A 25,632-nucleotide genomic window follows, 5' to 3' on the forward strand; every position below is an offset into this window, starting at 1 on the left:
AGAAAGACCCGAGCCCTAGGACACCTCTGCACCCGTCTGCCCTGGACCCAGGAGAAGAGAACCAAGGGTGTCTCCACGTCTTCCGACCTTGTGAGACCAGAGCCCACTAGTTGGCCTGGTCTAACTGGACCCACAGGCCACACCTGCAGAGTGTTTCTGCAGGCCACCCTGCAACCTGGAGGAACTTCAGTACCAGATCTGATGCCAGAAGACACCCCTGCACCTGCACCACACAGCCTGAGGAGGAGTGGGCTGACTATGCCCCCACATGCCCGAGGACCTCAAGGGTCGAGCTCCCCTGTGGGTTTCCCTAGACTGACCTTCCAGCCCAGCCCTGCAGCAACTTTGTAACCCGACCGATCCCCATTCACTTGAATGGGACACCCAATGCCCTAACACCTTTGCACTCGGACGCACCAGAGCTCCCAGAGATGACCTGTTGGTGTAGTCTTGGACATTGCCCCAAACTCACTAAGTCCAGGAGAATCGTTCCGTAAGTCGCTGTACTGTACCTGGTTTGCCGTCTTTGTTTTCCTCCATAGAATTGCATTGCAGCTTCCTGAAAATGCAACGTCTACTTTTAGAAACTCTAAAAATTAATAACTCGAGAAGTACTCACCTGACTCCGGTGATCTTGGTATCAAAGTTTATATAAAAGTATGTGTTATTGTTATAAATTAGTGTTAAATCTCTTTATTGAGTGTGTCTCACTTACTGCATGAGTGTGTGCCTTAGATGCTTAGCACTACCCTCTGATATGCCTAACTGCTCGATCACACTACCTCACTACTCTGTGATACCTCTGGGGATTGTCTGGACTCTGCACAGTGTTCCTCATTTTCATCCACTTTATAATGAGCCAGCTTCCTACAGTAGTGGACAACTTGTTTGTACTTTGCTGCATAGCAGGCTCTAGTAGTACATCTACAAGCTTCTTTTAGGATGTCCATGCATTCCTCTGGGTGACATGGATAACCAAACTCTAAGACTTCAGGTGCTAAACTACTAGATCACGTTGCCTAGGGTAGAGGTTTCTGAACTTGCCCTGCTCGAAATTACCCTTTCTGTTGGGGAGCTTCTCATGAGTAGTCACAGACATCTCAAGGAGGCTTTAGAACCATAGCTGTCTTGCCCACATGGGAGCCACCAGGATGGGGATGAGAGACTTTGCTGTAGATTGATTCCTTATTACGTACTGAAGGAGTGGCTACTCTGTGGGACGAGGGTAGAATGGCGCCTCAATCGTCTGGCAGGGTATAAGAATTTGGGCTACCTGTATCCAAGAAGGAATGTGAAGTCCCTGCTGAAGGATGTGATGGAGTTGGAGGCAGATCACTTGAAGGTGGTGGAGGAGGAAGAATGTGTGGAAGAGGACTAGTAGTTGCATTCATGAACTATTTGGGTTGTGGACCAGGCTCTGACAAAGTGTCTGACATGGGTTCCTCGATCCTTAGAGGAAACCTTACCCATATTAGCATGGGTAAAACACATTTTTGTCTTTCAGCTGGTTCCTCCTGAATTCTTTCTAGGATCCGCCTTTGAGAGTTTTCAGAGCTGACAGTGGCTGGGCAGAAGCTGCACTCAGTGCATGTTGTCCAGAGAGAGGCAGAGATTACACTCCCTCTGAAGGGCAGTCGAGTATTTGGCATGGCACTGAGGGCACCCTTTAAAGGTCATTCATTCCATCACCCTCTATGTCTCTTCATTCTCCAGAGTCAACAGAGGGAAGGAATACGGAGCCCCAAAAGGGAGTGGAAGCTCCGAGAGTTGAGGACTCCGTCTTCCGCAACAGTCTCAGAAGAGTTGGAAAGAGAGAGAAAACCTAATGGAGGTGTCACAGAAGTCTTGCTCATTGACGGGAGTTAAAGATCTAAAGCATGGGCCCAAAGCAGTGAAGATGGAACACACCCAGTCCAGGAGCTCTGTTGATAGATGCCCAAATCCAATAGCAGAGGAAAACAATTTAAAAGTGGAGTCTGTGCCCGTGTGCACTGCCAACTGTCACAGGGAACCTAGTGACTCAAGACCAGCTAGCAATGTCTGTTGTATCTAAAGCCACACATGCTATGAAAATTTCTTTTCTGCTTCACTTCAATAATGCTGCGGATACCTATCAGTTCTGTAAATATTAAATGATTTCATGAGTTCTTCTTGACAATTGTCTATAATACCTGCAAATGTTCGGCATTGTAACTAGAAAACCATGCTTTAAAATAGAGTTTTGTTGCATCTCCCAGACCATTTCAGGCTATGACATCCTCACAAACATATTTGAACGTATTAATGTGGCAGCCTGTTGCTCATAAACTGAAAGCGGAAGACCTCATCACTCACTTGAATGCATGATCAACGAAATTGTGCAAATCATCAATTCATTTATGTAAACATAAATAATTAGAGAGAACTCTGTCCTTCAAACCTGTATTATGTACAAGACTGCCATCTGCACATCAGCCTGATACAAACCATTGCCTGCATATTCCACAAAGCATAGTTTATCGACTATGTGGCCTTCCTCTACATGTAACCTAGATTCATACTCAAAATCCAATGCACTTCCTTGGACATACAAAGCTGTCTTTCAAAACCCCACTTGGGACAAAAAACATTTGCAAAAATAAAAAAAATAGGCAAAGTATCTACAATCTATGTAAATTATAATACTTGCACAAAAATCAAAAGAATGACCATTAACTTTTTTGAAGGCCTGACCAAATGCTGCACAATCAATTCTAACATCCCGAATATATCAAACACCTGGATACAAAACACCTTTTGAAGTAAATCCACAGCTTGTGCATGCTTTTAAAAATGAAGCCATACAAAAAACATCTTAATAGGAACAACTAACAAGGCTAACTATGCACACACTAACAGTCTGTTCAAAGGATTAAACCCACTTGCAAATAAACAGTCCATTAGGAAATACGCATTCTGTTCACATATGAAGATCGGTCCAGAGCAACTCTTTATAAGCCATTCAAAAACAGAACAGCTGCACTTCCAGAATGCATACCCCATAGTAGCGGAACAGACGATATAATTACTGTACAGGGACTGCTGGATGCCAAATATGGAAATAATAACAGAACATACGGGAAAATGCAGAAATATTTAAAAAATTCAACTATTCATGCAAGTTAGAGTTAGCCAACATCACAATGCTTGCATATATAAATCTGAAGAGAACAAATAGCCCTAATAAAAGTAGTTTTAAAGGCCCAGAAATAGAATTAAAATAAGTCAAAAAAACCTTTGCAATTTAGTGGACTACTGACCAATCTAAATCACACAGCTTACAACTTGACAATTTTTAGGATAAAACCCACTTTTGCCAAAAACTGCACGTACAATACATCCCATAGCTAAATATCCAGTTAAAATTATAATAAAACCACAAATAGCAGACTGTAAGGTTTGCAAGTTATGCAACATTTGCAGTTGCATGCACCATTAGGAAGAAAACAGACAATGAATACTTGTTGGGTAATTAGGTGTGTCTGATGAACAAGTTACTTACCTTTGGTAATGCTCTTTCTGCTGTGTATTCTATCTCACTGCAGGCTCTTCACCTTGTGAATATTTCTCAGGCGTCAGACTGGAGCTGAAAACTTTAAAGCAGTACTCCTAAGAGTCGGTAGGTATAATTGTGCAGCGTCACACAGCCCTGGAAATGAAGAGCAGAGAACCGTATAAGCAAGACCTATGCACACTGACATTGGTTGCGTTCTCAGACTGCCGTGCCCTCACTTGCAGAGCTAATCAGCAAACTGATATAATAAATCAGTTGAATAGTGTGCAGATCTTTAAACTGGGACCTTTTCAGATGAAAAAAAAAAATCCAGTTAAAAAAGCAGGGAGGCAGGACGGTAACAGCGGTTAGAGTATCCACCAGAAATATTGTTACTGAAGGGTAATAACGTTTTATTCTGCTGTATACTTCTAACCACCTCGTGAATAGATACCATAGCACTACCTCCCCAGGTGGTGGGTCTGTGAACTAGCTCAGACCAAAATGGCCTGCAGGACAAAGCAGGTAAAATGCCACTCTATAATCCTGACTGTTAAGGCAGTAATGCTTCATGAATGTATGTAGCGACGCTCACGTAGTAGCAGGACAAATATCCAATGCAGGCACTCCACATGCCAGCACAGTGGTAACAGCTTTGCCTCATAAGCTGAATGGTCTGTTTTTGCCCCACCCTTGCCCTCCTTTGCCCCAAAGAACCCCACAAAGAGCTGATCCTTGCCCAATGGTCTTTGGTGTAATATATACACAAGTTATTATGGTCTAAATAAAGGAGTCTTAATTCCTCCTTAAGATGGATGAGGTGGGGCAAAGAATGTGAAAGGGTGATAGCCTGCATGATATTAAATAGACTGACCACTTTCAGCAGAAAGGAAGCTTGGGTTCTCAACACCAATGTATGTGGAAAGAACAGTGTATAATGTGGGCTTACAGAAAGAGCCTGCAGCTTGCTCACATGCCTAACTGATATTAGAGCAATAAGAAAGATAATCTTCAATGTCAGAAGTCTTAATGGGCAACTGTGTAGCAGCTCAAAAAGGGTGCATATGAAAAATTAACTAAGTTCAAGTCCTACTGTGGTATCCAAAGATATCACAAAAGGGGATTTAAATAAAGAAGGGTGATCTGGCAACTGTTAAAAAAACAAACCGACAAAAACTGATAAGTTCCCCTTAGCAGTGCCCAAAGCAAGTCCTTGCTAGGCTTGGGACAAAAAAGAAAAAAAAAAACACTTTAGACAATTTGGCTTGCAGTGGATCAATTTGGTAGGTGCCGCACCAAGCCACAAATGTGTTCCAATTACTACAGTACACTGATTTTGTGCAAGGGTGCCTACCACCAATATGACATCAATGACCTCAAGAAGAAGGTCAAATGAAGTCAACCACAGCAGTTCAATATCCAAGCAGATGCAAATTGCGCAGGCCGGGTGCAGTACCCTGCTTCTTTGACAGAAGATCCTGAGTAAGCTGTAGATTGAATGGAAATCCAGATACCAAACTCTCGTGGCTCAATCTAGTGCCACTATGGTGACTTGAGCCCAGTCGTTCCCGATAATCTTCAGAACTCTGAGCAGAAGACGCAGCGACGGGAAGGCATACAGGAGTTCCAAGCTCCACTCTAGGTGGAATACATCTTTGTGAGAAAGCCTTTTTGGGAACTTCAAGTACTGACATTGGAAATTTATGGCAGTCGTGAAAAGATCAAGCAAGGGATCTCCCCATTTATGTAAGAGGCCCTGCGCCACTTCTGGGAGTAACTGACATTTGTGGTCCACTAAAAACGTTTGTCCACCCCAGCGTTTATAGATCTTGCCAGGAGGGTCACCACCAAACATTCTCTGGTAGTCCAGCCACTTCTAGATATGTAGCTTCTTCTAGCACAAGCCCAAGACCCCCTTCACCCTCCTTTTTGCAGTACCACACTGCGGTGGTGTTGTGCATTAGCATCTGCACAGCTTGCCTCTGATGGTGGGCAGTATGGCCTCCAACACCAAGTATGTCGCATTCTACTCCAACAAACATGTGGAGTTAAGATTCTTCCAGAGACCAGAGGCCTTTGATCTGTATCTCTCCAAGATGGCCTCACCAACCTGGAAGCAGTGCATCCATAACCTTTGCTGATCCAGAATGGTGTAAAGAGAGTGGGTCTGCCACTGATCCAATCGTGGTCCACCAGCCACCACTGCAGGTCTCTTGCAGTCTCCTCCAAAATGTGGATATAATCCAATAGACTCCCTTGATTCTGTTACCCTGGAGGTCAGGTCCCACTGCAGAGCCAGCATAAGCCATCTGGTAAATTTTAGGAAGCAGGAGGCCAACAATCCCAGCAGTCTTACAGTCATCCATACTGAGAACCAGAACATAGACTGAAACATCTGGATCATAATCTGAATACCCTGTACTCTCTGCTCCGGGGGAAAGGCAAAAAAAAACCTGTACCATATTCAGAACGGTTCAGTTGAACAAAAGCATCTGCAAATTAGTCAGGTGTGGATTTGACATACTGATAATGAATTTCAACAATGTCTGTTGTTATCTGGAGGTGGCTGAGTCTGCCTTCAACAGCCAGTTGTCCAGGTACGGGAAGATCGGTATCCCCGACCTCCAGAGAGTTGGTGTGACCACTGCCATCACTTTCATAAATACCTGAGGGGCACTGGTGAGGTCACCTGGGAGCACTGTGAACTGAAAGTGCTCCTGCCCCACTGTGAATCAGGGGGAGCGCCTGTGGGTCTTCAGGATGTTGATATGGAAATAAGCGTCATGCAGGTCCATCACCGCTCTCCTCGATCTAGGGTAGAGAGGACCAAGGCTAGCTGAGAATTTTTGAATTTGTCCTTCAGCAGGAAGGCCTTGAGAAGGCAAAGATCTAAAACAAGATTAAGCATGGTCCTTCTTCAGCACAGCGATGCAATGGGAGTATCACCCCATTGGTACTTCCAAGGCCAGAACCTTCTCGATGGCCCATTTGGCCAGAAAGGCCTCATTTCTAGCTGCAAGACGGACATGTAGTCCCCCGTTACCCATCCTGATGGCCGTACAAGGTGTAGTAAGGTAAAACAGAAATAGGAGGGCATAGCCCCAATTGAAAATTTGGAAGACCTACTTGTCTAATGTAATGGTTTGCTACCTGCAGCTGAAAACCCAAATCTTGTCCCCAGCAATGTGGCAGTGTGCCACGAAGGACACATTAATGAGGTTTTGTGGCTATTGCTGCTAGGAGTGTGGGGAACGCAGATCTCCGTTGTTTCTGATGTCCTGCATCCATGCCTTTGCAAACCACGGCCTCTTACAGGGCTAGGAGACCTGTTGTACTGGCTGCGGGGTCCAACATTTGTTGGATTGGAAATCCTGACTATACATAGGGGCAAAATTGCTGGGGGAACTATATGGGTGGGGAAGACAGGTCCAGGGACTGTGTCCTGTTTTCTTTATAATGGTCCAGAGCGGAGTCCGCTTTTTAGCCACAATGGCAATTAGAAATTTAGCTGTGTCATGGCCATCCTGGATTGCTTGGCTCAGGGATGCCTAGAGGTTGTCCAGATATGCTGGAAATTTAAACCACTGTCTCTCATATGGCATGGGAGTAGCGGCCTAGAAGGCATCTGACGTTCACCGATTGTTCAGCAAGACATGTGGAGAAAAGATGGATTTGACAAATGTCTATAATCTTAGAGTCACAATCGGGTGGGTTGGCCGGGAAAGTGTTCGGAACAGCCTTACCGGTGGACGCTGCATCAGCAGCCTATTAACTGGAGAGCCTGAATATGGTTTTGCCCAACTGCCCAAAATGGTGTCCAAGAAGGTCTCCTTAAATTATCATAGAGGTTTTGCTGGCACTTGACCAGGGTGGATTACATCTGTCAGAATATTAGTCTTCACCTACATAGCAGGGTGTTGTATGTCTAGTACTTCTGCCGCCCTCCACATAACAGCGAAGGAGGCACTTTCCTTGGTGGCAGGGCTGTAGGAATAAATGAAACCAGTATCCAGGCCACTGGCATCCTGTAGTTCCTCATACCAGTTTTTCTGATCATACTGGGGAACAAGATCACCCCCTTCATCAAAATTGTCAATGTCCGAGTTAGTGCAGAAACAGTTGTGTAAAGTCTGAGCCCCACCATTTAGCAAGTGCTAAGTGTTTTAATCCTAAGGATTGCTGGTGGCCTGTTCTCCGGTGGGAGTAGGATGCTGCTTCAAGCAAGGTAGATTTTGCTCATAGTCTGAAAGCACAATGGGCTGCAAATCCTCCTCTGGTATCAATGTGAATGAAATTGGTGAAGTGGGTGGTGGAGGAACTGAAGTCAGCACCTAAACTGGTGAGGAACTCAGTTTTGAGGGGCACAGACGGAGCAGCGCACAGGCCAACCACATAATGTCCAATTAGAGGTACCTGGACATCCAAAGGCAGAGTGCCAAAAATGCACAGCATGGCCTCCCTGAAGGCCTTCACTTGGTTTGACAGCGCCAACAGAACCAGAAATTCTGGATGCATCAGGACTAGACTTGGAAGATCCGGAGCAAGATAGGATGGCACATTGACATCCTGCACTCTCTGGAGTTAGTGAGAGGCAGGAAGGGGCAGACTCCTGCTCTGGTTTATTATCGTTCTTCTTGGACTTACCTGAAGACTTAACCCTCATGATTATCTACCGCAGGAACCACTTTGGGAGAGTGAAAGGGAATTTCCTTTCGCCTTTGAGTAGTCACGGTGTGCAGTGTTCCAATGCTTTGTGACATACATCTTTGTCTCACAGTCCTGTCTGGCCTTCAAATTAATTTGGGGGCATTCATCACAGGCCCGTGAAGAGTGTTTCAACCCCAGGCACTACGAGAAATAAGTTACTTACCTGTAACTGTAGTTCTCCAGTATTGGAAGCTTTCATAAATTCATATGCTTGAAAACATCCCTGTCGTCGAGATGGGAGTCCCCCATGGAATATAAAATCAGGCCTGAAGATGTATGCACATAATACATGGAACTAGGCCTCAGTATAATAACCCATCATAGTCGTTTTGTAAAATAGACCCAAACTCAAACCTGAACCAATCAGATTGTCTCATCCGTTTAGAACCTCCTGTGAGGAGCTGCCTTCCCTGAGATTTTTAGAGCATAAGTGCTGTAATAATAAAGAATACTGAGAAAAGATAGACTGTGAGCTTCCCCGGGGAGGCGGGCGGGCCGCATGTAAATGTATGAAAGCTTCCAATACTGGAGAACTACAGTTACAGGTAAGTAACTTATTTCTTATTCCAGTATTGGAACTTTCATAGATTCACATGCTTGAATAAGAGTAGCAAGCAGTAACTAACACATTTTCTGTATCAACAAATACTGTCTATCCCAATTATCAGAGAACATTGTCATTAGACAGATACATGCAAAGCAATAAAAATAAATCTTTAAAACATACATTAATATGCAAGAAAGGTATGTTAATAATGAACGGAAAATGCGATATTATATCAGAAGCGGATGGTGGGAAACAAACAGCTCACCTTATCTGAACAAATGTCTAAGAACTGCTCGACCCACCGCAGCATCACGGAGCCTCTCAGCATCCAGGCAGAAATGCTTCATGAAGGCGTGCGTTGTCCTCCACATGGCTGCTCGACAGATGTCTGGAAGGGATACCCCAGAGAAGAGTGCACAAGATGTGGACACTGCTCGGATAGAATGTGCACGAACCTTAGTGTCCAGGGGTCGACCAGCCTTTAGGTGGCAAAAGGCTATGGCACTTGAAATCCATCGAGAGATGGTTTGTTTAGAAACAGGAAGCCCTCTTCTGGGGGCACTAAATGCTCCAAACAGTTGATTGGACTATCTGATTGAGGATGTTCACTGCAAATAAAATTTAAGGCATTGTTTGACGTCCAAGGAATGCAGCGATCTTTCTGCCCCAGTTTGAGGCCGTGGAAAGGAAGTCTTTAGCACTACTGGCTCATTGATGTGGAAGTCAGATGGTACTTTGGGAATAGATTTTGGGTTTGTCCGTAGAATGATTTTATCATCTGTATCCAGGCTCCTGGATGGTAAAGGCTTTGATCTTGCTTACTCTACGAGCAGATGTTAACACTAAGAGGAGCGCTACCTTCCACGTAAGATACTTAATGTCTGACTTATGAATAGGCTCAAATGGCTCCTTCATCAACTGACTCAGGACTGTATGGAGCTGCCAAGACGGAGGTCGTCGTTTGGCTGAAGGAAAGGATCGGAACAAACCTTAAAAAAATTGCTTGATAAGCCGATGAGACCAGAGGGATGGTTCTTTGGATAGCCATCTATACCTGGAGATGGCAGATAGGTGAACCTTAATGGATGCCTGCGCGAGACCAGACCTCGCCAGGTGGAGAAGGTACGGCAAGACCCACTCTGGAGCAGATGTAAGCGGATGAATGTTGTAAGGAAATGCCTCCTTGGCATGGTTACCCCCTGACTTTTTGCCTTTGCTGATGCTAAGTTTTGATTTGAAAGTGTGCTGAGGCCTGCTAACCAGGCCCCAACCCCAGTGTTCTTTCCCTAACCTGTACTTTTGTTTCCACAATTGGCACACCCTGGCATCCAGGTAAGTCCCTTGTAACTGGTACCCCTGGTACCAAGGGCCCTGATGCCAGGGAAGGTCTCTAAGGGCTGCAGCATGTCTCATGCCACCCTGGGGACCCCTCACTCAGCACAGACACACTGCTTGTCAGCTTGTGTGTGCTAGTGAGGACAAAACGAAAGTCGACATGGCACTCCCCTCAGGGTGCCATGCCAACTTCACACTGCCTATGAAGTATAGATAAGTCACCCCTCTAGCAGGCCTTACAGCCCTAAGGCAGGGTGCACTATACCATAGGTGAGGGCACCAGTGCATGAGCACTGTGCCCCTACAGTTTCTAAGCAAAACCTTAGACATTGTAATTGCAGGGTAGCCATAAGAATATATGGTCTGGGAGTCTGTCATGCACGAACTCCACAGCACCATAATGGCTACACTGAAAACTGTGAAGTTTGGTATCAAACTTCTCAGCACAATAAATGCACACTGATGCCAGTGTACATTTTATTGTAACATACACCCCAAAGGGCACCTTAGAGGTGCCCCCTGAAACCTTAACCGACTATCCGTGTAGGCTGACTAGTTTTAGCAGCCTGCCACACACCAGACATGTGGCTGGCCACATGGGGAGAGTGCCTTTGTCACTCTGTGGCTAGTAACAAAGCCTGTACTGGGTGGAGGTGCTTCACACCTCCCCCTGCAGGAACTGTAACACCTGGCAGTGAGCCTCAAAGGCTCACCCCCTTTGTTACAGCACCACAGGGCACTCCAGCTAGTGGCGTTGCCCGCCCCCTCCGGCCACGGCCCCACTTTTGGCGGCAAGGCCGGAGGAGATAGTGAGAAAAACAAGGAGGAGTCACTGGCCAGTCAGGACAGCCCCTAAGGTGTCCTGAGCTGAGGTGAATAACTTTTAGAAATCCTCCATCTTGCAGATGGAGGATTCCCCCAATAGGATTAGGGATGTGCCCCCCTCAGGAAGGAGGCACAAAGAGGGTGTAGCCACCCTCAGGGCTAGTAGCCATTGGCTACTAACCCCCCAGACCTAAACACACCCCTAAATTCAGTATTTAGGGGCTCCCCAGAACCTAGGAACTCAGATTCCTGCAACCCAAGAAGAAGAGGATTGCTAAGCTGAAAAACCCTGCAGAGAAGACGGAGACACCAACTGCTTTGGCCCCAGCTCTACCGGCCTGTCTCCCCACTTCTAAAGACACTGCTCCAGCGACGCTCTCCCCAGGGACCAGCGACCTCTGAAGCCTCAGAGGACTGCCCTGCATCTAGAAGGACCAAGAACTCCAGAGGACAGCGGCTCTGTTCACCAAAGACTGCAACTTTGAAACAACTTGCGTTTCCCGCCGGAAGCGTGAGACTTGGCACTCTGCACCAGATGCCCCCGGCTCGACTTGTGGAGAACAATCACTGCAGGGAGGACTCCCCGGCGACTGCGAGACCGTGAGTAGCCAGAGTTGACCCACCTGAGCCCCCACAGTGACGCCTGCAGAGGGAATCCAGAGGCTCCCCCTGACCGCGACTGCCTGCTTCTAAGATCCGATGCCTGGTAAAGACTCTACACCTGCAGCCCCCAGGGCCTGAAGGATCCGACCTCCAGTGCAGGAGCGACTCCCAGGTGGCCCTCTCCCTTGCCCAGGTGGTGGCTACCCCGAGGAGCCCCCCCCCTTGCCTGCCTGCATCGCTGAAGAGATCCCTTGGTCTCCCATTGATTCCTAAAGAGAACCCGACGCCTGTTTGCACACTGCACCGGCCGCCCCTGTGCTGCTGAGGGTGTACTTTCTGTGTGGACTTGTGTCCCCCCGGTGCCCTACAAAACCCCCCTGGTCTGCCCTCCCAAGACGTGGGTACTTACCTGCTGGCAGACTGGAACCGGGGCACCCCCTTCTCCATTGAAGCCTATGCGTTTTGGGCACCACTTTGACCTCTGCACCTGACCGGCCCTGAGCTGCTGGTGTGGTAACTTTGGGGTTGCTCTGAACCCCCAACGGTGGACTACCTTGGACCCAAACTTGAACCCCGTAGGTGGTTTACTTACCTGCAAAAACTAACTCTTACTCCCCTCAGGAACCGTTGAAAATTGCACTGTGTCTAGTTTTGAAATAGCTATATGTGATTTATGTGAAAACTGTATATGCTATTTTGCTAATTCAAAGTTCCTAAAGTACCTACCTGAAATACCTTTCATTTGAAGTATTACTTGTAAATCTTGAACCTGTGGTTCTTAAAATAAACTAAGAAAATATATTTTTCTATACAAAAACCTACTGGCCTGGAATGGTCTCTGAGTGTGTGTTCCTCATTTATTGCTTGTGTATATACAACAAATGCTTAACACTACTCCTTTGATAAGCCTACTGCTCGACCACACTACCACAAAATAGAGCATTAGAATTATCTCTTTTTGCCACTATCTTACCTCTAAGGGGAACCCTTGGACTCTGTGCATACTATTCCTTACTTTGAAATAGTGCATACAGAGCCAACTTCCTACAAATGTCATTTGCAGTACACCATAAACAAAACCGCTTCCATTTTAAGGTATTCGTCTTATTGGTACTATCTGCACGTGCTTTGGCTAAAACGGTTTGACAGTCAACGGGAATATCTAGATGTCTGAATTAATTGAACTCAGGAGCCATGCACATAATCTGAGAGACTTGGGATCCGGATGCCTCACTTGGCCCTGGCTAATGGTGAGCAGGTCTGGTATAGGTGCTAACTTGATGGGAGGACATGAAGACAGCAACGGAAGCTCTGTGTACCACGGTTGACATGGCCAGGCTGGAGTAATTCGAATTATCTGGTAGGGTTCTGATCTTTTCTTGTTGATGACCAGTGGAAGAAGAGGTATCGGAGGAAAGGCGTAAGCATAAATCCCTGACCATGCTATCGAAAGGGCATTTCCCCGCGACCCTGGCTGGTGATGCCAGCTTGCATAAAACCGGCATTTCGCGTTCTGAGACATTGCAAAGAGGTCAAGGTTCGGTGTTGCCCACTTGCAAAATACTGCGTCCAGCGTTGTCTGGTTCAGCTCCCACTCGTGTGAAGATGTGCCGAGTCTGCTGTGGTGTTGCTGACTCCCAGAAGATGTTCTGCCCGTAGGTGCACTGAATTCTGAATGCACCAGGTCCAGATGACCTGAGCTTCTGTGGAAAGCAAGTGAGACCGAGTTACGCCTTGTTTGTTTATGTAGTGCATGCTGGTGGTATTGTCCGTCCGGACAAGCACCGATGAACCTCAGATGCTCGGCAGAAAAGCTTGCAGTGCAAGGTACACAGCTCTGAGTTCGAGGAGGTTGATGTGCAGGGTAGCATGAGAATGGGACCACCTGCCACAGACTTGAAGATCTTGGAGAAATGCTCCCCAATCCCTCCATCGAAGCATCCGCAGTGATCGTAAATGGAGGGACTTGAGCCAGGAATTCTAGACCTTCTGAGATGTTTTTAGGTGTTGACCACCAGTGGAGGGAGTCGACCATCCTTGTCGTTATCTGAATGATGTCCCCGAAGGAACCTTGCGTCTGCTTCCACTGTTTGTCGAGCTCTTACTGAAGAGGGCGCATCCGAAGGCGACAGTGCAGAACTAGATTGATGCAGGAGGACATCATCCCCAGTAATGACTTGAACCTTCGAACTGAAACAGACTTTTTTTCTTCAAACTGAGTCCACCAGAGTCAGGAGCTTGAGTTGACATTCCTCGGCTGGGAAGGCTTTTACAAGAGTCATGTCCAATATAGCACCCAGAAACACTATCCTTTCGGTAGGTTGAAGCTGTGACTTGTCTCTGTTGAGAGTGAGACCTAGTTGCTGGAAGAGACATAACATGGTCCTGAGAGAGTGACATAGGGTAGAGATGTCGGGAGCTTTTAGCAACCAGTCATCCAGATATGGGAATATCTGGTGTTTGAGGCGTCTCAGATATGCTGCAACTGGGGCTAAGCATTTTGTGAAAATCCGGGGGGCGGATTTGAGTCCAAAGGGTAGCACTCTGAATTGAAAGTGCCGGCCGGCTACCATGAATCTCAAAAATCTTCTGTGTTTGGGGTGAATGGGTATGTGGAAGTAGGCATCCTGCAGATCTAGGGAAGCCATGAAATCACCTCTGTTGAGAAGCTGTAGGACATCCTTCAATGCTACCATATGAAAGGATTGCCTTTTGAGATATTTGTTGAGCTGCCTCAGATCCAGGATGGGCCTCCACAAACTGAACTTCTTTCTGATGAGGAAGAACCCAGAATAAAAACCGCTTCCTCTTTGCGAAGAGGGGACTACCTCTAACGCCCCTTTGGATAACATGCCCTCTATCTCCAGGAAGAGAAGATGTAGATGTTCATGCTCCCGGGAAGGTGGAGTTTCGGAAGGCCTGCAAGTGAATTCGCTTGTCGGTTGTAATCTGCCTCCAACGTTGCAGGTGATGAGTTGAGGAGGGAGAGGTAGCCTGCCCCTGGAGGTTGTCATTTCCTACACGATGCATCCTTAGATTGTCTTCCCGATCTTCCTCTAGGAGGAGGCCTGCTGTATGCTGCCGCCGGAGGCTGCCTTTGATGGTACTGGGGTCTGGATGATTGGTACTGGGAGTAGTAGGCTGGATATCGAAAAGACTGGTTGCCACCCCGAAAGGAGGAATGGCCTCTACCCCTGGCTCCTCGAAAGGGAGTACATTTATACTGTAGGGACCCCAAAGACCTGGCAGTATCAGCTTTAATCGCCTGAAGAGCATCGTTGACATGCTTGCCAAACAGGTCTTGGTCATCATACGGGAGGTCCAGGATCTTAGTTTGGACGTCTGGCCTGAAATTTGTGGCCTTAAGCCATCCCTGGTGCCTTAGGACAGCTGAACCAGCCAGAAGCCAAAATCCCATGGCTGCAATGTCCAGGGTGCAATCTATTACCTCTGCAGAGGTCCGCTGACCCTCCATAAGGATCTTTTTTGCTTCCGACTTGCTGGAATCCTGAAGATCATCCACAAAGTGCGAGATGTTGGACCACAGCTGCCCGTCGCACCTGCCCAGGACAGCCAAGGAATTTGCAGCACGGAGTACAATTGCAGACATAGATGAGAACCTCTTTCCGATGTTGTCCAGGCGCCTTCCGTCCTTGTCAGGAGGGGCCGATAAAGGCGCTGAAGGGTTCTCAAACCTCGCTGCAGCTTTTACCGAGAGGTTATGAAAAGAGCCAATATCCCCAGGAGGAGACTCGACTGCCAATGGATCCTGTGAAGGGAGTGCAGGGAGTACATACTCATCCCATTTCCTCCTGGTCTGAGAGAACCTCCCCTTCCTCTGCCGCCTCATCCGAAGAGGCCTCGACCTGGGGACTCGGTGGAACCTAAAGAGGAATTTGTGGCGTTGCAGGAAAAACTGGCAGAGGTGCCGGAGTAGCTGGTGCAGTCACTGTTGGCGTGGGGTCCTTCCCTGGCTGAGGGTACAAGCGCTCTCTGTAGTCTGCCAGCATAGTCTGCAGATCGGACACAAGACTGGAAGGCAAAGATACCATTCCCTGTTGTTGTGGTACTGGGTCATAATACTGCTGACCATAATATGAATAGTCATCCGAGTACTACTGGCATTTGATGTGCAACTGCGAAAGACTCCTTGCCACTCCAAACAGTGCATCCTGATCTGAGTCTTCATCATCATCATCGCCATCCAAAAACCTAGATGGCAAGAGCCTTGACACCTTGCTTGGTGACGTGATAGAAGGTGTCAAACGAGCCTTTAATAGCCTTTTGAGAGGAGTATGCTGCACTGATTGACTCAAAGGCAATGTAGATGGTATTTGCCTCTTCGTTGGAAACATTTTAGCAGTTGAAGACAAGAAACCAGCTGTCGTCGACGGGGGCGTCGAATATATCGTCGTCGCTGGAAACACTGTAGCCAACGACGGTTGAACCGCCGACGAGAGCATCGCTGATGGAGGCATCGTCGACGGGGCGCCGCCCACGGGAGTGTGGTGAGATCAATCCTCACTGTTAGTGTTGTTGGCGAGAAAAGCGTCGACGAGATGGGGTGCCCCGTCGACGAGGATGATAACGTCATTGACGAAGATCCTGCAGCTGCTGCTGTCGACATGGGGATAGTTACTACCACTGGCGTCACCGATGAGACAGTCGTCGACGAGGGTACCGACGACGATGGCGCTGCCGACGGTGCTGAACTAGGCTTCTTAAACTTGTGAAGCACTTCAGGAGGAGGAGTAGCCGGTTCTGAAGCAGTTTTCTTTGCTTTCTTGAGGGATTCTGCGCCCACTTTCTTTTTCTGCGGAGAACCATGACTCCTAGCAGAGGCCCTTGCTGTCTTGTGTGCCATTTTTCTAGGTGGCTCTTCAACCTCAGAGCTTTCCTGTTTCCTCTTAACAGGTGTTTTAGGGGCAGAAATAGAAGAGGCACTGTCCTCATCAGAGGCAGAGTGTCCAGTCTTACCTCTTTGAAGCCACAACAGAAGACGACCCTCCCTGTCCTTCAGGGTCTTTGAAGAAAACTTTCTGCAGATTTTGCAGTCCTTAGTCTTGTGGCTGGGGTACAAGCAATAAATACACTCCTCGTGTGGATCCTCCACATATAACCTTTTTCTTTAAACATGAGGCACAGGATCTGAAAAGGCCTTTCTTTGGTGTCTCTGACATGGCAGCCAGTTTGAATCACCAGAGTAGAAAAGAAATGTCCAAAGCCTGTAGAAACAGATCTTCTGAGAGAAAATCTTGAACATAGCTCAAAGGAGACTACTCGGCACAACGTGCGGTGGAAAATCTGAGGGAAGGCAGCTCCTCACAGGAGGTTCTAAAGAGGTGAGGCAATCTGATTGGTTCAAGTTTGAGTTTGGGTCTATTTTACAAAACGACTATGATGGGTTATTATATTGAGACCTAGTCCATGTATTGTGTGCATACATCTTCAGGCCTGATTTTATATTCCACCGGGGACTCCCATCTCGATGACAGGGAAGTATTCAAGCATGTGAATCTATGAAAGTTCCAATACTGGAGTAAGCATACTTCGTGAGGGTCTGTCACAGGCATCTATTTGTGACAGTCCCTACATGCCTTGAACCCTGTTTGAGGCGACTTTTCCCTTGCACACTGGTAACATTATAAAAAAAAAAAGAAAAAAAAAAGGGGCCTTGAACATTCCAGGGAGGAGCTACAGATCCCCACAGGAAGGCACATGGGGAGTGCTTACTATGCGTGCCTCCGCTCTCCACTCCCAGAGTCGCACAACACCACCTGATGACTTGCAGGAGTACAGCTCTCAAGTTTCTGGATCTAGTATGACACTTGAAAAACATTCAGAAGATTATAAATCTACAGTTTGAAGTATCCATCAGAAGTAACGGAAGCATCTATTAAATTAGATGACTCATGGGCCTTAACACAGAAAATAAATATATTATTTAGGTGATGATTGATTAAGAAATTTTTAGAACTTTGCCATAGGAGAGACTCCAATAGAATTTGTTACTATTCTAGAAAGGATAGATGAGCAAAACATATATAAAATAGCTTCAAGATCCAAATGACAAAAAACATCTTGTGCTGAAGCTCCCCTCGTTCAGTTAACAGTCTGCAACATTAAGGATATGAAACTTTATTAAGCTGCATTGCACAAGAGTTTGTAGGCCACATTGAGTGTATTTTTGGGAGGAGAAATCATGATATTAATCTGCCATGAGAGGACCAATGTTTAGCTTGCTTTAGAAAAATCTTGTATTTACTTAATGAAAGTTATACAGCTGTTGACTAACAAGACCTATAAATACTGATTTGGACCACAGTGGGTCATGCTGTATATTAGCAGGAATATATTATTCCGTACAGAGGTCGTCTTGACCCTTGACTGTGTATTCTCACATGAGTGAAGTTAGGGAATTCCTAGTAAATGAGCAAATTCAATAAATGTTGAGGATTCCAGCCAAGAACTGATAATTTAGGTACTGTGGGTCTTCCCAACTTCAGGTGCAAAAGACATTGTAGTGTAGAGCTGCACAAAGAAAGCAGTTCTCTCAACCCTTTAATTTTGAGGTTCTCAGAGTACAGCAGTCAGTACAAAATGCAGGAGGGTAGTATTATTATCAAAGATGGCCAACAAAAGGCAAGTACAATACCCATATCAAATTTAAAACCAACATAGCGAACAAGCAGATATTCGGCACCAACTCCAGCCTGGAGTTCCTTATAAGTCATTCTTCTGGAAAGATGTCGATTGCAGAGGAGCTCTTCTGCTGTGCTCTGCAGTGCCATCCCACCAAACTACACATTTCGCTGCCCCATTGTTCTGGAAACCTTGGGCAGGTAGAGGAGCCTGTCGAGAGTCACAGCACAGGTGGCGGTTCTTTGGTAGGCTGCGGTGACCAGTGGCGGATTGCTGTAAAAGCTTTCCTCATGACTCCACTGCAAAGATGGCAGCTGCGATTCCACGCAACACTCTGGCGTGCTGTTGGGAGTGAGCCCGGGGTGGGGTAGCCCAGGGGAGCAGTGTCCTACCACTCTAGGTCTCGCTGCCTCTTGCGGCTGCCCCAGGGCCAGCAAAGGCCACATCGGGCACAGCAGGACCTCCACCATCAGCTGCAGGGGCCTAACGGCACAACTTTGCTCCATTCAGGCCTGACGACCTAGCACCAGCGGCAGCCTTACCAGAGGCCATCTGTGAGCATGAGAGGCCTCATCCTACCCCAGCTGCAATGACCACGTATGTCGACAGCCACTGAGAATGCCAGAAATTACCAATACTTATCTGCAAAAGGCTGCTAGAAAAAGGAGCTCACACTAGCAAAGTGCACACCAGCAGGAGGCCTTGCATCGGCTTTGGAGAGGACTGAGTCCAACCAGTTTGTTGCTAACAAGTGAGGGGCTACTGTGGTGGAGGAAGGGAGGGCACTGCAAAGACGATGGCAATGGCAACCCATAAATCCAAAAAAGATGGCAACCTAAAAGATATGCTGGCTAAGGTTTCTACGAGAAAGCTGGCCCCCACAGCTGATACGCAGCCTTCCAATGATACTGCTCAAGACCATCCTCAGCCAACTACAGAATAGGAGACTCTTGAGGTACCCACTACTCGCTCCTTCCCAGAGTCCCTCTTTAACAAAAATACGGGAAGACTTCAGTACCACGAAAGTGGACATCAAAGATTTCTGGAGGGAGATGTCAGAATTAGGCAAACAAGTAGCCACTTTAGTGGACAGTGGCCATGCCAAAGAAAAAGAACTGTACAACTACAGGTAGGTCTAAGGCCACCGTTGCTTTCCTCTCTTACTATAAGCAGAGATACTTCTAGTTGCAGCGAGAACCCATAAATCCCCTCATGTTCAAGGGTAACCTGGTACGGCTCTACCAAGACCTCTCTCCCACCACCCTTCAACACTGCCACACGCTTCATGAGGCAACCACCTTCCTTCACAACAAGGGAATTAAAATCAGATAGGGAAACGTATTTAGACTTCCATTCGTCTGCGACAAGGAAACTAGGGAAGCACGCACTACGGAAGAGGCCCAGGTGATTCAAACTCTCACAACTCTGACCCCAGTGCAGACAAGAATAAGCCTTAACCTGCGGATGGCATGGACATGCTGGCAATGGTCCCTTCGAAGGAAAGTCCGCAGCCCAACTGACGTCAATTAGCCCAGAGAAAGCTCTGAGCTCTATCAGCTCCAATAGGGAGTCCGCCTGAAGCCTAGGGGGCCACTTTGTGGAGACTTTAACTGGTCTCACAGACTCCTCCTGAACCACTCAGGAGCGACAGGTGACACAAAATGTGCTCAATAGCACTAATTCGAGCAACCCCCTTCGAGTTCACGTGCACCATGTTTGTCAGCGACATCACCCTCTCAAGACAGTTGTAATAGCTCCCTTTCTGGAAGCATCCCAATTTCACGCTCTCCTTTCCAGTTTGAGATCTTATTGCTACTGAGCCAACCCTCCCTATAACTGTCCATTAATTGTGTGCATTCGCCCTATGTGACTAGTGAGTCCAGACAACCCACACTGTAGATCCCAACCTTACAGCTTGAGTGAAACTCTCCCTCAAGGTGAAGATACTCACCCTCAATGGTAGAGGTCTCAAAGCCCCAGTTAAATGCCTGGCAACACTCTTTACTGCAGAACGCAGACTGTGATATCTATTTTTTGCAAGAAACTCACCTCCTCAAGCACAATTGTAAAAGACTGTGATACAGATGGCTTCCAACACAACACTTTTCCTCAAGCCCTAACAAACAGCCCGCAGTAGCCATTCTCTTTGCCAACAAACTCAAAGGGTGCTTTCTTGGGACCCAGGCGGAAATCCCAGGGTGCTTGTTGTCACTCAGAATCAATCATGGCCAATATTCCTTGTACCTGGCCTAGTCCTTTACCCTAGCCTCCTTATATGTGCCCAATAACCATCAGGAACACTTTATCACTACAGGACTCCGTCAGGTTCTTCTCTCTCCAGATAAAGTCCTCCTGGTGGGAGGTGATTTCAATCTGGTACTGCACCCCCAACTAGACTGTTCAGTCAAAAGATCAGGGCAGACTGGGATTCTTTCTTTGAAGGGGTGGATTGGCTGCCGGAGATGGGTCTTAGGGAAATTTGGAGGGCAAACCAGCCAACGACAAGAGTTTACACTTTCTTCTCTTCCACCAACCAGATATGTGCCAGAATAGACTAATTCCTGGCCTACCCTCGAATGTACACAGTGACTACTCAAATTGTCATTGGAGTGGCTGAGCCCTCTGACCATGATGCTATTTAACTTACATTCAAGGTCCCCACACTCCTAGCACCTAACCTACCATGGCGATTGAATGACAGGCTGCTCACCTACAACTCCACCCGCAACAAATATAGCAACAGCACTCCATCACTATCTCGAACTCCACAACACACCAGAAACTCTGATCCCTCTCTTGTGGGAGACCCTTGAATCAGTGATTAGAGATCACTTACAGGACATTTCAGATGATCTCAACAGAGTTAGCAGCCATAAGACAGCAGAGCTGTAAGGGAGTGTATAGGCTTTGGAAGTTAAACATCAACGCACAGCAACCCATAAACTTACACAAAAGCTCACTTTAATCAGAAAACAGCTCACAGCCCTACATGTCGACAAGGCAGAATATGCACTGCTATGGACCAAACAAAAATACTACACAGGGGGCAATTAAGCGGGCAAATTCCTGGCGTACAAACTGCAAGCTTGAGCACAAAAAGACAGAATATCAGAGATCCGTGTGAAAGGAGGACCAGCCATAACATCTGATAAATTTCCTCAGCCTTTGAACAATTTTACTTGACTCTATGCTCCTGAAGCAGCTGACCCAACAGAGATCAAGAATTACCTAGCTGCTGTCAATACTGCTACCATATCACCTCAAAATGCTGCCTTGCTCAAAACTGACAGGCAGGCCCAGAAAGCCCTTACAGCAATAGCTAAAGTGCAGCCTGGGAAAGCCCCAGGGGTCAATGGCTTCACTCTCTCCTTTTACAAAGCCTTTGGACCCCAACTGGCCCCTATCCTCACATGGCTATAAAACTCCTTTGCCTAGTATGAGGGGGGCAGTGCTCACAGTAATCCCCAGACAGGGAAAGGAGCCAACTCAATGCACAGCATACTGGCCCATTTCCCTCCTTAATGTCAACGTCCAGATCATCATAAATATCCTAGCAGCCAGACTTAGCCCATATATGCAAGGACCATTGAACTGGACCAAACAATGTTTATTCCCAAGCAGAATTGTAGTGACAACATTATAGTGACAACACCAAACACCTACGACACAGGATAGAGACAAAGAGGGTCATTCTGACCCTGGCGGGCGGCGGATGCCGCCCGCCTGGCGGGAACCGCCAAATGGCCGCTTCGCGGTCAGAAGACCGCGGAGGCCATTCTGACTTTCCCGCTGGGCCGGCAGGGCGCCCGCCAAAGGAGCGCCCGCCGGCCCAGCGGGAAAGGCCCTGCAACAATGAAGCCGGCTCCGAATGGAGCCGACGGAGTTGCAGGGGTGCAACGGGTGCAGTTGCACCCGTCACGATTTTGACTGTCTGCAATGGAGACAGTGAAAATCTTTATGGGGCCCTGTTAGGGGGCCCCTGCACTGCCCATGCCAGTGGCATGGACGGTGCGGGGGCCCCCAGGGGCCCCACGACACCCGTTCCCGCCATCCTGTTCCTGGCGGTAAAAACCGCCAGGAACAGGATGGCGGGAAGGGGGTCGGAATCTCCATGGCGGCGCTGCTTGCAGCGCCGCCATGGAGATTCAGCCCATGCAGGGGAAATCCGGCGGGAAACCGCCGGATTCCCTTTTCTGACCGCGGTTTTAACGCCGCGGTCAGAATGGGCTGGGAAGCACCGCCAGCCTGTTGGCGGTGCTTCCGTGGTCGTCGACCCTGGCGGTCGATGACCGCCAGGGTCAGAATGACCCCCAAAGTCTCAAGAAACCATAACCCTGCACTGTTGGCCTCCATCAATACTGAGAAGATGTTTGAATGAGTCATTATCCGTTTCTATATAGTGCCCTGGACGAATGGGCATGGCGACGCAGTTTAAAACATGGATATGGAGTAGCTACGGTCAGCCCACTGTATGGGTCAGGGTCAATGGCACAATCTCCCAGCCTTTTACAATTCATAGAGGAACACGGCAGGGGTTGCTCCCTGTCTCCACTTCTTTTTGCCTTGTATATAGAGCTGGTAGCAGAATGCATCAAGGCAAACTGGCAGATTGTGGGCATTCCCATGGGTCTCACAAGCTGACCTTATATGTAGATGATGTTATAGTGACTCTCAAAAAATTACATAAGTCGATTCCCGCGTTCCTACAGAAACTGCCAGCCTTTGGGAAAGTCTCTGGCTTCAAAGTTAATTTACAAAAATCCCACATTATGAGTCCTACGGTCCCGGCCCGTGATACAGCACAGCTGGAGCGCTCCCTGCCTCTCCCCTGGTCTGCACAATATATCTCGGTCTTATGATCTGCCCCTCCCTAAACAAGACAGTGGAGCGTAATTATGCAGACATGCTGACGACCTCACTTTCAGAACTGCAGGCCTGGTTAACTGGTGGCCTTTCCTGGACGGGAAGGCTAGCAGCGGTAAAAGTGTCACTCTTACCACAAATCCTCGACATAATACGGACCCTCCCTCTCAAGCCCACTTCCTGCTCACTTCTTATGCTCTAGTAACTTATTGAAAGCTTGATAGGGGAAGGAAAATGGCTGCAAATAGCAAGAAAAAGAGAATACACAACAATCTCTGATGGCAGCCTCAGGATCCTGAGCTACCATCTTGCTGCACAACTTCGCTACATGGTTGAATGGGCCAGACCCCTTACGGAAAAGCATTGGTGCTTTCTGCACTAGGCAGTGGCTGGCATCCATATATGTAAAATACCTTGGGTCAGCAAGAAACACATACCACCTGGTTTATATATCTTTCCGGTAGTGTGAGCCACTGAGGCAATCTGGGATACAGTACACATTAAGAAGGAGCTCTCCTCATTCGGGAGTCCACTCACATCACTTATTGGCAATCTTGTCTTCCTACCAGTCCAATCTGTAAAAGACTACCAGGCTTGACAAGAGGCAGGCTGCAAGAGATTGGGTGATCTGTTTGATCATACCGACCTCCAGACTTCTGCCCAATTGCAAGATTCCTATGGCCTCCCAGCCCAAGAAGAATGAAGATACACAGCAGCCGGACACTGGGTCACTCGACCCGTTCTATCCCTTGCTAGTCGTAGGCTGACACCGTACGAAAAAAGGATTGTCAGCCGCACTAGTCAGGAGAGACTGCTGTCTGACGTCTATGGCTTTCTGATAAAACCTCTCAAACAGTCTAAATCCCCAGCTCAAGCCTGATGGGAAGCCAAGCTAAAATGCACCTTCACATCCAAAGAATGGGTGGATATTCTTCGCAGAACCTGCTTTTCCAGTCGCCCCTGGAGGGAGGTGTTTGGGGGGGGGGGGGGGGGTCATCTAATTGGGGGTGGATTTCGGGTAAAGGGGGGGTTTGAGGAAAACATGCTCAAAACAACTCTTCACTGGTAAGAAACCCTGGGCAGATTGGCAGAGTGGTGGCAGGGTACAACTGACAAATGCAGCGAGACATGCATACTCACCCACCTCCTGTGGCGTCGCCTCAAAGTACATTGATACTGGGACAGCCTTCGCGACATCAATAATATCTTTGATACAGAGCTTCCCTGTTTCACATTCTAATGGGTTTGCTAAAAGTCTAAACCTACCCCTGAAATGTTGACAGGGAAAGCTATCACGCTTGCTCTCTGTGCATCAAAACAGGTGGTTCTGGCTAACTAGGGCAGAAGACAGTACACTAACCGACGAAGACTGGCTACACAAACTGTGGGATCTACGGGGATGGAAAACTCATTGTGGCCATACAGTCTACCCTGCTGCAGTCTGACAAAACGTGGGCACCCTGTGAGTGCTTCTAAGCACAGGAGGCCAGAGAACTTTCTTGCATTTGCTACCTATGGGTTCTTCGACTCACACCAATTGAGTCCTCTCCACCTGCCTAAGGACGGAGGTTGAATTCTATTCCACCTGTGGGCAATTATCTCTTCCCGTCCCTTCACCTTTTCTTCTTACCCCTTCCCTCCCCCTCCTCCCTTGGACCACTCCTCTCTCTCCCAAGTTCATTCTCCCCTAACATGTTCTCCCCCACGCCAGCCTAATGGGAGTAGGTGAAGGTATACGCTCATTATAAAACTTTATAAAATGTTCGGAACCATGAGCCATCTCTCTGCTCTGCAACAGCACTGATTTTGCCCCCTTAGTGCCAACTGAAAAATGTTCTAAATCTTCAATGCCATAGATAATGTACTTTAACTGTCTTACACGTGCACCAGTGCATACACTTGGTACTGATAACATTCTTCCTTCAAGCCTCCCTCATGCTGTTAAAGGCCTTACTATGAACAACCACATAAAGAGTATGGTCAGGTGCTTACAGTGCAGGAGGACACACAGCTAATCGTCTGCAGCCGTCATTCCCTTCACTGGGTCCTTCTTTCGCATCTAAAAAAAATAAAGAAAACATGTCTCTCATAAGCTCTGCAAAAAGGACGTTCAGCAGAGATCTTCCACTTTCTGCAGGTTAACAGAAGCAACTTTCTTATTCCACGGACACATGAAGAGACCTCTCCCATTCCACAAATGAATAGTAGAGGTACCTCTTTTTTCTCAAAGCCACAACACTGACTTATCAACTTCTGCAGACGGAAGGCCATGACCATCCCTTTTTAACCACCCAAAAGCAGAAGCCTCTTCAGCTGCTGAAATAATAATTAAAACTTGTAGAAGCATTTCCTACCATTGCATCTCCTCTATTCATGCACGGCTCCTCCCACATCATCAGAATGGTCCCACAAACACCTGGACACTTCCAAGCAACCATCTTCCAGTAGGCCTCTTGCACAACACTTCTCTCATACTCACCTGTCCTGAATTTGCCCGTCCTCAGGATCATCCCTTGCAGACCTCTACAGCCAGGCACAGCCACTCCAGCTATCCTGAACCCGCTGACCTCATTGCCCTTATTGACCTCCAACCTTATCT

At 47.6% G+C, this 25,632-nt stretch overlaps 1 protein-coding gene across 1 annotated transcript in view; it reads right to left on the reverse strand.

The window, feature by feature from the left end:
• PITPNA (phosphatidylinositol transfer protein alpha) overlaps positions 1–25,632 on the reverse strand; it is a 176,785-nt gene that overhangs the window by 19,953 nt on the left and 131,200 nt on the right. Inside the window, exon 11 of the mRNA XM_069226109.1 lies at positions 25,026–25,092. Within this exon, the coding sequence (XP_069082210.1) occupies positions 25,045–25,092 (48 nt within the window). The 3' untranslated portion in view covers positions 25,026–25,044. The remainder of the gene's footprint in view (positions 1–25,025; positions 25,093–25,632) is intronic.

Source organism: Pleurodeles waltl, chromosome 3_1, assembly GCF_031143425.1.
Source record: "Pleurodeles waltl isolate 20211129_DDA chromosome 3_1, aPleWal1.hap1.20221129, whole genome shotgun sequence".
Taxonomy (NCBI): domain Eukaryota; kingdom Metazoa; phylum Chordata; class Amphibia; order Caudata; family Salamandridae; genus Pleurodeles; species Pleurodeles waltl.